Source organism: Malaya genurostris, chromosome 2 (assembly GCF_030247185.1).
Source record: "Malaya genurostris strain Urasoe2022 chromosome 2, Malgen_1.1, whole genome shotgun sequence".
NCBI classification, from domain to species: Eukaryota; Metazoa; Arthropoda; class Insecta; order Diptera; family Culicidae; genus Malaya; species Malaya genurostris.
Window position 1 is genome coordinate 109,835,059 of NC_080571.1, and position 12,165 is coordinate 109,847,223.

Below are 12,165 nucleotides of genomic sequence, written 5' to 3' on the forward strand. Positions count from 1 at the left end.
AGTTGGCTAGAGCTGGTGCAACGAATGATTTCGTTGGTCCTGAACCAGCTTTACCACTTTCAACTAGTTGGATAAAGCACAAGATTCGTTCTTGGGCTGCATCCAAACATGCCAGCTACTGGCGCAGCTTGCAAACTTGCGCTCAGACAAAAGCATTTCTACCAGATTTAAATCTGAAAATGTCAAAGTGTCTACTGCATTTCTCCAAGCAACATTGCAGTATTCTGGTCAGAGCTCTGACTGGACATTGCAAACTCAATTATCACATGGCTACTATTCAACGTGCTGAGTATTATTCGTGTGATTTGTGGTACTTGGTACTTCATATCATCTGATATGTAACTGTCCCGCATTGACGCAGCTACGTATCCGGGTTTTTGGTTCTCCATACATGGTTGAGTCTGTGTATGCGGAGCTAAAATTGAAGGATATTCTCTCGTTTCTCACCAAATGTGGTAAGGAGCTATAGTCAGAAGGGTTCATCGTTCTTCCTGGAGTGAATGAATCCCTTCTGTATTCACCTTAAATAGGGTTTAGCAGATTGTTTGGCATCCTTTAGGGGGTGCCGAATTTACTTCTGCTCGTACATACTGCGAATCGTTCTGCATTCTTCCGGGAGTTCAGAATGGTGTCGCTTTTGTAAGATCTCTAAATCCTCTCGGGGGTTGGAGGTTTTATTAACAGCAGACTGTTCGGGACCTCGTAGAGGTTCAGAATTTACTTCTGCTTCCACTAAATGTGATCCTCAGCAGATTGTTCGGCATCCCTTAGGGGTGCAGAATTTACTTCTGCTTTTATGTGTTTTTGTGTCGTCAATTTTTCCCATCCTCCTAGTCCAACCCTTACCATTTCCTTTCAATCCTTCCCTCTTATATATCGGGAAAATGATGCTAAAAACAAATTGATGGCAAGGCACAAATCTCCAAATATCAAGGGGAACGTGCCATTTCAGCCAATTTGTTCTGATTCCTGATGGTATATTTCCATGTTGGTCGTTCCGGTTATGATGAAAGTTTGTCTGCCAAATCAAATATTGTTTGCAAAACATAAGCTTTTTATTCGTTCTGAAATGCACCTCTACGCCGTTTCGTTGCAAGACATTCCGGGAAGTTGCTTAAAGTATCCCAGGACATTATTTTCATCGTCCATTATCACGCAGGAAAGTTTCGCGATACAATTTTCGAGCCTCGTAGTATCACGAAAAATACATACTTTTATAGGTCTGTGAAATATTTCACGGTGTTCAATTTTTTTTGCGAACAAGCCTTACTATATTAACAATAATTATTTGTTTTGTTTGATTTTACTGATAGCCACTGCTAGTAGCAATGAATGCAATCGATGCTGAATTATAGTATTAAAACCAATAACGAACGAATGACTTTTTGTAACATATTAATAAGATTAATTCTCAGTATCGCAATCGTCCGTGTAGCAAAGAGCTTATCATCGCCAACCAGCCAAAAGCCGATTAAATTCAGCTTGATTAATCATCTGCGCTGTATTACTAGCAAGCTTAGCTGCTTCCGTTGGCTTCAGCTCTAGCAACACAATGTTCTCACGGTTAACAAAAGTCACCAACTGTCTCATCTCCACTGAGCTGGCGGTTGTGCAGTCAGTAAAGTGTGATCTGCTGCATTCATTGCTAGCACCGACTACCTACAGGGTGCAACATCCCTGCTGTGGGGGTGAAAAAAAATCAACCCATCATAGAACAGAACAGAACGCGATTGTGCAGGGAAGGAGAAGCGAACACGGCGAAAGGCACCAGGAAACGAATTATGTTCGGGACGCTTTTGTGTTGTTTTTCTGCTTCAGCCATCCCCGGCCAACTGCACGGTCGGAAAATTCTGCTCAGGTGCAGAAAAACTGAAACTCTTTAAACTGTTTGCAATACGGAACTGGGCAAGTGTCTATTGAGACAACGCCCTGCCGGTTGGAAGATGAGTTTAATTCGTGTCAGTGTATGAAAACCGACAATGGTGACTGAGGACTCTTCAGTTCATGTTTACTAACACAAATGGTGCTGGTCAGAGCTGCTCAGATGGAAACAACAAACTATAACTGGAAAGATGAACAGTTTTTACTCGGCTAGTTGGCAATACACGAGCTATAACATTAGCAGTTGAACTGCGCCAAGTGCAACTAATGTCAAGCTTTACCGGACTCTCCGAACTTCTACCGACGAAGCTGTATTGCAACCAATGGCACTGCTTTATGAACCGTATTATATACTAGTTTTTCTTGGAACTATTGCTTAGTTTCCAGTTCGTTATGATCGGTTAACACGTTTGACGAATAATAACTTTTTGCATTGTAATTTGGATGAGCTTGTATTAATTGCATGGTTTTTATTATAATATTTTATTTTTGACACAGTTAGAAAGAAAACTGTAAAATTCCGTTGAATCAGTTGTAACAAAAAGCATCCATCAGAAATAACCGAATTTTACGTGCGGTTCAAAAATTACATTGATAGAAAATCAATGAAATATTACACAAAAATGAATGGGAATAGCTGGGACTTTAACCAAGAATCAACGCTCTTTGTGATGCGTATGTGAGCCCATTGAGTTGGTCAGGTAAATAGTATATGGGGCATTCCACACAAAATCAGTCACCAAGTTCCACATTCACAAAAAGAGCCTTTTTCAACAGCTTATACTAATCTAATAAAAATACAAAAAGTCGCCCAAGACATGAAATGTGTGCCTTTTTTTTTAGCATTCAAATAAGCGATTCCAGAAAACAACATTATTGTTCAATGAAAAAAGCTTAAAATTTATTTTAAAAAATTCAAACTTGAGCCTAATTTTATTCTTTTTTTTTGTTGAAAAAAGAAGCTATAGACGTTTGACTCAATCCTGGCAAAGTTTCAGAGTGGAAAGATTAATACTTTTGAAACAGTGAATTTTTCAACCACAAACCGCACGCATAAAGCGTATCACAGTGTAACTCGCTCGAACTTGTGCAGTTTTCCAATCCTTAAGGTGAAATGTAGTGAAATGCACTTTTCGCGTTTTCGATCAATTATTAAAAAACTAGACCGATTTTCGAAAAACTAAAAACACTGAAGTTTTCGCAATGAAATTTATCACAACTAAGTATTCTTAGAATTTTTACATTTTGCTTTGCCGAGCCGTAATTGGTTTTTGAAATGTATAAACGGTTACTGTTCCGTTCTACGGGGATGGTTTTAGAACTGGAAAGTAGTGTTTGTAGCAGAATTTCACAAAGAATCTGAAAATGCAACTCAAAATTATAAAATTTTAGCCAAAACAACCGAAATTTGGAAAAGTTTACATAAACTTTTCCGCATTTTTTACATTGCTTGCGTGCTGCTGTTTTGTATTGAGATGGTGTGAGAAATGCACGGTGAGCACGGTGGCATTTTATCGTAAGCGAAAATTATTACGATTACGATTACACAGCTAGTGACACGAAGAAGAATAACAATATAACCACTTTCTACTTATTCGAAGATGACAACGAAAGTAAATTATAATGAAATATATTGGCAGTAATTCCAGTCCAGTAATTTATTTTAACAGTGTTTTATTCGATAAGAAAATTCGACCGCGCTCTATCATGCGTGTCAAGTGAGTACTTTCACATAAATTTCACCTTATCGGCGTGAAGGGTCTGGTAAACTACTGTCAAAGATTCAAAAATCCATTACGAATCAATGAGTCATTTTTACTAGCCAACAAAACGAGTGATAAGCCCACTGCGCTCAATGACTGAAAATATTGCTGGTTCCTATGTGTAAGTTTTTCTTGTTATGCTTTGTGCGACGATTCGGTCAACTCAAGCGGTTAAAATTTTGCACGCCTTTTTGCCTTTCTCATATAGAAAGGTTATGCAATCACTTGAAAAACCGACTAGCGAAAATTGGCCCGGAGGGCCAAGTGTCATATACCATTCGACTCAGTTCATCGAGCTGAGCAATGTCTGTGTGTGTGTGTGTGTGAGTCAAATAATCTCACTAGGTTTTCTCGGAGATGGCTGAACCGATTTTGACAAACTTAAATTCAAATGAAAGGACTCGTGGTCACATACGGAATTCCTGAATTTCATCCGGATCCGACTTCCGGTTTCGGAGTTATAGGGTAAAGTGTGTTCAATATTGTATACCGTCACTTAAACCGGCGAAACAAAACACGTAAAAAATTGCCTAAACTGGTCTCAAAACTACACAAATCGATAGTTATTATCAATCGGCTACTAAACAAACCGATTCCGGCTATCCTGGTTCCCGGTATCCGGTTCCGGAAGTACCGGAAATAGTGGTCATATATACCAAAATGGATCTCACTCACTTTTCTCAGCGGTGGTTTGACCGATTTCCACAAACTTAGATTCAAATGAAAGGTCTTCCGGTTACATACAGATTTCCTGAATATCATCCGGATCCGACTTTCGGTTCTGGAGTTATAGGGTAAAGTGTGTTCAATATTGTACACCGTCACTTAAATCGGCGAAACAAAAAACGTAAAAAAAATTCTAAACTGGACTCAAAACCGTTATTTCCAATTTTATTCTCAAATGAAAGGTCCTGCCACAGATTACTGCATATTTTCGAACACAACAAATATTTAAATAGTCATTTAGAGTGCGATGGCAAAATTGTATAAAATCTTCAAAATTTGAATAAAAACTAGTGGATTTTGTACGTCATGTTAGTTGGTGGCCGTACGAACCGACTTTGATTATACCGGTTCTCGGGTTCCGGTGCCGGTAGTGCATATAATAGTGAATCAAAGCACTGTTTTATTCTGTATGCTATGCACAAACAATCTCTTGGTTTCTTTCAAAAATCGAAGAGAAAAATTTTGAATAGAATACCACAATATTATATGTACATGAGAAAGGCATCATTACACCACTAGGTGGATTAAAACAGGTTTTTCAGACTACATTTCACCTTAACATTCCGACTACTAAACCTCAAAAACTGTCGGAACGGTATTTTCAAATGGCTGTATCCTCGTTGATATTTGGATTTGAGCATCGGAGCAAGTACTGTAAAATGACCATCGCAACAAGTGTTAAGAAACTTAACATTTATCGCGATAACCTACACTTTTTTATTTTAAATCGTTCATATTGACACTAGTGATGAGTTATCAAATTTTTATTCGAATTTTGACTTCGAAGGAATCAAATATTTAATTTATTATATCAAATTACATGTACAGGGTCCGGCACTCGAAGTGTAACCAATAAAAAGGCCATAAATTCAGTTTGGAGAATTACTTTTACTTAATTCAAAGTACAAAATGTGTAAAAATAATACAAAATTTAGAATCAATTCACTTTTGCTCGATATGACCACCTTTTACCTTGACTTGATGACTTGAGAGAGCGAAGGAGTTGCTTCGTTTGGCCGAAAGCGGTCAATTTCCGAACATTGTATTTTCTGACGAGAAAATTTTTCCAATTGAGCAATTCGTAAACTCTCAAAACGATAGGGTTTACTTGACCGACCGTTCATACGAGAATTTGAGTCATCGATTGGCCACCAGGAGGCAGCACCCGCAATAGATAATGGCTTGGGCCGCTGTAACCGCAGATGGGCGCTCTCCAATCGTTTTCATCGAGCCTGGCGTCAAGGTAAATGCGACATATTATCGGGAAAGTATTCTGGAGGTTGCTTTGAGGCCGTGGGCAGACAAACATTTCGGTGGCAGACCATGGACGTTTCAGCAGGACTCGGCACCGTCTCACAAAGCTCGAGTGAACCAAGAATGGCTGAAAAACAACGTTCCGAACTTCATCACGTCCACACAATGGCTCTCGAATTCACCAGATGCAAATCCAATGGATTATTCTCTTTGGGCCATTTTGGAGAGCAAAGTCCGAACTAAAAGATACACCAGTCTCGAGGCGCTGAAAAAAGTTATTGTCCGCGAGAGGGCCAAAATTCCTGCAAGTCACATTCGGCCAAACGAAGCAACTCCTTCGCTCTCTCAAGTCATCAAGTCAAGGCAAAAGGTGGTCATATCGAGCAAAAGTGAATTGTTTCTGAATTTTGTATTATTTTTACACATTTTGTACTTTGAATTAAGTAAAAGTAATTTTCCAAACTGAATTTATGGCCTTTTTAATTGGTTACACTTCGAGTGCCGGACCCTGTAATTCAGTCAATTTCTGCGTTTTATTATATTCATCATATTAATCAGCAATTGCAATCAAAACAAAATATTGCACTATTACACTCTCAGCTGCAAAATATCAGAATTCTTCTCAAAAGGGCCTAATGCCAACTGTGAGACAACACACGATATATTAAGAACCACTTTGAATCAATTGGTGGTATTGTTGTTGATTTCCGTCTTGAGTTCGTTCCTAGCTGAGGAGATGCGCCTTGTTGTATATTGGTTGCATTTCCTGGTTGGTTGGAGGGTAAGTTGTTAACTGCAGTTGCTGTACTTTGTTCTATAGCGGATACTAATGGTTTCATTGAAGCGGAAGCTTCATTATTGTTGGTGACTGTCACAGGTGTTCTGGGGTTGCTTGGGGTTGGTGTAAAGGAAGCGCCGTTGTCCTTCAGTGTAGTTGTCTCCTTGTCCAGTTTATCACATGGCTTACCGTAGTGAACAACTTTTTGGCAATATTGACATGTGGCCATCTGATTGTCATAGGTACCAAGTGATTTGCACGGGATTCTTGTATCCTGATCGAAGGTCATATAAGAAGGTATAGGCCTCTTCAAGCGCATGCGTAACAAACGTACGCTATTTAGAATATCGGGGAAAAAGTTCTTCCTATTTTCTTTTCGATAGAGAGAATCTCTCCGTATTGGGACATAGTTTTGCGAATATAAGGATCGATGACGCTTGAGAGAAGTTCATGCACACGTACTTCTATAACACTATCTTCCATATATACTGGAATGTTGTACCTAATGTTTTCGTGCTCCACATAGTGCACATTGTTATTGTCTTTTGCGAATTGAATTGCATCCAACTCTTTATAAAACTGGAAGTAAACAACATTATTTGTCTTATTGCATTGAAGTAAATGCACACTTTTAATGTCAAGATGCATTTGCTCCTTAAGCAAGCCTTCAAGTTTTCGTATCGAAGGTCGAATTTTGCACTGCCTGAAGTCAACAATTATTGTATTCTTTCGTATCGGTGGTAGCTTTTGTTCGTTTGGTTCACTCATTTCGAGATCGTTCTATTGTTCACTACACAATACTGTACTTGGTTTTTTCCGTCTCGAACGTAAGCGGTTGTGTTTTATCGACTGGCTTGGATGAGATGTGAAGGCGAACTGACACACACACACCTAACAGCCTTATATTGACATATATCAGTATTAAACTAGTGCTACTAGATTTGCCATAATGGTTTTTTCTTTAATATTTAACACGCACTTTCTAGTAATATTCTAAAAAACCCTTCTTAATCCACCTAGTGGTGTGATAATGCCTTTCTCTTCTTTCATAACAGTCTCATGAAAATATGTTTCATGCTTTTATTAAATAATTTTGGATACTAATTTTGACACCAATTGATTCAGATTGATTCGAGTAGTTCACAAAAGCATGCTTCAGTGTTTATGTCACACAGTCAGCATTATTTTTCCGAACTAGTGCTTGACATTTGCATTGCCTATTTGTATGAGAACAGTGATGCTAATCTAAAAAAAAGCCTTCTCAGTCCACTTAGTGGAATTTTCATAAATCTTGAAAAATCACCATAGGGGGGAGTACATGAAATTCTCGAAATCGAAAAAAAAATTTTGATGCCAAAAGGCTTAGAATTGCATGAAACGTCGAGATTTAGTGTCATCTCGAAAAAAATTTTTTTTGGAAAAATCATCTTTTATGGACTTAAAAAAATATCAAAAGTCCCAGAAAGTTGATTTTTTCAAAAAAAATTTTTTTGCGATGACACTAAATTTCGCTGTTTCATGCAGTTTTAAGAGTTTCGGCATCAAAAATAATTTTCGATTTTGGAAATTTCATGTCCTCCCTATGGTGCTTTTTCAAGATCGAACATTGTCAAACCTTTACCTCCGGGCAGCACTCCTTACGTATGTCCGATTTAGGTCAAATTTTGCATGAAGGCTTTTTTCGAGCTGCTTAAACTTTTGAGCACTAGAGCTTAACAAAAATAGAGGTGATCATAATTTTTGGCACTCATATATATATATATATATATATATATATATATATATATATATATATATATATATATATATATATATATATATATATATATATATATATATATATATATATATATATATATATATATATATATAAGAGCGGTAAAAATCAACGTGTTTTGTCGGTTACGTCACATATACCATCATATATCTGGAACCAAAAGTCACAGCCATTTGATCTGCGAACTTGATCAATGGCCCGACAGTAGCTTTCAAACGAGCCCAAGTTTGTTCAAATCGGTTCAGCCATCTCTGAGAAAATTGAGCGCGTTCAAATATCTTCGAAAAGTGCACACACACACACACACACACATACACACACACATACACACACACACACACACATACACACACACACAGACATTTTCCGATCTCGTCGAACTGAGTCGAATGGTATATAACACTATGGGTCTTCGAGGCTCCGTTCGAAAGTCGGTTTTTCCAGCAATTCTAATACCTTTCTATAGAGAAAGGCAAAAACATAAATATCAATAATATAATGATACTAAAATTTTAGATTCCAAAAAAATACTTGTTGATGGTAATGTACAGAAGAAAAAAAATTTTTTTTTTCAAAACATTATGAGCAAACTTGTCAACCTCGCGTTATGAGATAAAAGCAAAGCGTAATTATGTAAATTAGGTGCAAATTTTTTTCTAATATTTTTGAAGACTTTTATAACTTAGTGACTAATTTTAGTAGTTTTCAATCGTTGATTAAACAAGTGATGATGATGATGATGATCCCACCTCATACCCCTACAAAGTAGTGAGCAGAACGAGTTTTCTAAATGATAAATAATATTTTTGCACATATGTGAAAAGTAAACATGACTAATTAAGAAATCTTCCAACATTGTGTAGTGGTGTAATCATGTGAAATAATGATCATGTTGAGACGAAAATATTTCTCAAATTTATGGTGATTTTTTTATATGGCAAAAGCGATCACAGAAGGAGTCGACGAAAAACGATTAAAATCTAATATCAATCAAAAGTTAGCCCAAATGTATGGTTGTTTTTGATGGTTCAATGGTGAGACACGGGAAAAGGATTGCAAAGGAGCAAGTGTGCTATTTTTTTAATTAAAATCATTTTTGTGTAACCTGATCTTGCCTTTTACATAGAGAAAAGTTTTGCAATCATCCGAACTTCAACTACCGTATTCTTGTCCAAAGTGTACGTTTTTTTACTGATATTTTTCAATTTTAAAATTTGTTGGGTAGATTTGATTTCTGTGCCTTGCAAGTTGCAAGGACGGTCTGGTTAGTGCATTAAATGTTCATTTCGTGCTAAATACAGTGATTGATGAGTGCTTTCGTTTACATGGAAAATGATATTATTATTGTGTCTCGAAAATGAATTTCTATGCGGGGCCAAACCGAACAAAAAAAGTGGAGCTCAATCGGACCCACAATTCTCAACGGAAACTTGAAATATACCTAAATATTGATATCTATATATCAATTCTATTTCTTATTGCTTATTAAAACTAGATTTACTATAAATTAAATCGAAAGCGTTCATTATATGTAGCAAAACAATAAAATAGTTTTCAATAGCGATTCCAAAGTCAGTTTCAACATCAATAATTTAGTACTGCAGGACGTGGAGTTTCGAAACAATACTTATATTCCCAGCGAGCAAGTATACGTCTCACGCAAGGTTGAATCTAACAGACAATCTGTTCGAACCCTTTTTTGTTTCAATTGGTTTTAATTTTAAGGTCATTCGTCACTCCAGACCAAAAAAGCTTTCTGACTCTATGTGCGGGGTTGAGGATCGAACCCAGGTGGGCCGCGTGAAAGGCATCGGCTAATCCATCACTCTATACCCGTCCCCATTCGAACACGATTTCATTTTTTTTGCGATTTGGTGCCCTACTGTATTCGTTTTTCACTTTTGTATGAAACTTTATGGTCCGGTTTAGCCCCGCAGTTCATAAATATTGGATTTGGAGTTGGTCACTTCATGGTAACTTGGTACAAAATCTAATGGATGTTTATCCAAGTCACAAATTGGGAATTCTAGCTGAAGGTTTAAGCTTCACTACGGTATAGATAACTTGGGTAAAAACCTAGTTGAAATAGATGCTATTTGAATTTCCTAAAAGTGTCTGGCTTAGCTCCGGTCTCCCCGAGTGAGTAAAACTTGATGAACACTTGAAAACATCTGGTTAGAAGTGCAATGTTTACATGAACAATATTTCGTTAAAATTTGTCAAGAAATGAAAGCAAGAAAGATTAGCAAGCAATTCAAGCAGCACAATGCAAACCTTTTAACTCATCCGATTGATCCAACAAACGTCCACATTTTTTGTTAAGACGCTTCTTACCCGGAAGTCATATAGATATTTATTCGACCGATTATGACGATATTTTGTGCATGTAAACATGATACTATGAACTAATTTTGCCCTAAATTTCATAAATTCTCACCCATATAATAAAAAATTAAAAAATAAAAGAAAGTGTTGCATTTTTTCGGGGAAGATCGTACTACTTGTGTCGATACTCTACACTGGTATACCTCTCAAAACCTGAAGGAATTTTTATATCAATTGATACAAAATTGACCTACAAACGAGCTCATATTTTCACCGGAGTGGATTCAATTTTTTATGCGAATAAATCACCAAATAAAGAAATCGAAATGCACATAGGAAAAAAATTGAATCCTGATATCAACTTATCCAATAGAAAAACAAACGCTCTCGAAACGAGAACAAGTTTAAAATTTTAGCTGTCAGACTAAAAATCAGCTTCCGAATAATGTGTTTGTGTGTTCTGTGTACTTTTCGTTACCAATCCGCTGCTGCCAGTCAGTTGCTGAGCTCTCTATGGGCCCGATACCGAACCGGTAGAGACTGATGATGCAATAAAACGAGCGCAGAATAGTTGCAGCCTAGCTAGGCGACACCATCGCTAGTACGGTTTGAACGTCCAGAATCCGGAACACGGAATCGCTGGACGAAAGAACACAAACGAGTAGGACTAATTAGATTCTGCCTGAAGCAAACAATCACTTTCATTCATTCAATCAATTCATTTATAATTTTCCTGTTCGTTTCCCTTCGCTTTTTGCATCATCGACCAGCAACCGATGCAAAGAGAATTCGACATCGTCGTCATCATCGCCGTCATCATCTTGTTTGATTGTTATTGTCATCCGTGTTCCGGTGCTGTTGTTTCCACTCTATTATGAACGCTATAAGTATGGGTATCTTCCTAACCCGGTCTCCAAACCCAACAGGGCGAGTTGATTTCGATTGCGACGAGTAGGAAAGTTCTGATTTTGCCCCTTTTGTTCTTCTTAGAAATGATTTGTTTGACGATTTATTCATTGTTTTGTGTGCTCTCTTTCATTCCAGAAATAAAAATTCATCCGGGTGGAGTGCAAACAAGCGACGATCAATTAAATATAATTGGAGGTAGGTGACGTTCGCAAGTAATCGCTAGTAGATTCATTGAAATGAAATTTCCTATTTTTTTATATACATTAGTAGAATAGAATAAACAGGGTTGTTACGGTCGCGCGGATTTCGCGGTTTTCGCGGATTTCGCGATTTTCGCGGATTTGGCGCGGTTTCTGCTAAGATTTTGATGCTATGGCGCGGATTTAGCGCGAATTTCAGAAAACATCATTCCATAAAATTCTTTGCAAATTTTTGAAACTTGTGAGTTTTATGAAACCCTAAAAAATTAAAGATGGGCGAACGTTTCAGCAATTGGTCGAGATGGCCGAATTTTCCCTTGATAAAACTAAAATTTACTAGAAGGAGGTTCTAGCCAATGTTTTCTTCAGTGGACAAAATTTCGATTTTATGCTTTTCGATCTCGAGTGATACAAGTTGCTATTTCAACATTTTGCACCCAAGGATATTGATGTCAGATGGAAGATATCGTCTCAGTGATAATACATTCAATAATGCAAAGATTGCGATTTGCGATGCGATTCTTCAATAATATGGTAACAAATTTTGTGTAT

General features: G+C 37.3%; 1 protein-coding gene across 5 annotated transcripts in view; it reads left to right on the forward strand.

The window, feature by feature from the left end:
• The window catches only part of LOC131432221 (lachesin), a 306,432-nt gene that overhangs the window by 275,284 nt on the left and 18,983 nt on the right, over positions 1–12,165 (forward strand). For all 5 annotated transcript variants that reach the window (XM_058598359.1, XM_058598358.1, XM_058598360.1 and 2 more), the window contains one exon: positions 11,549–11,608. In XM_058598359.1, coding sequence (XP_058454342.1) covers positions 11,549–11,608 — 60 coding nt within the window. The remainder of the gene's footprint in view (positions 1–11,548; positions 11,609–12,165) is intronic.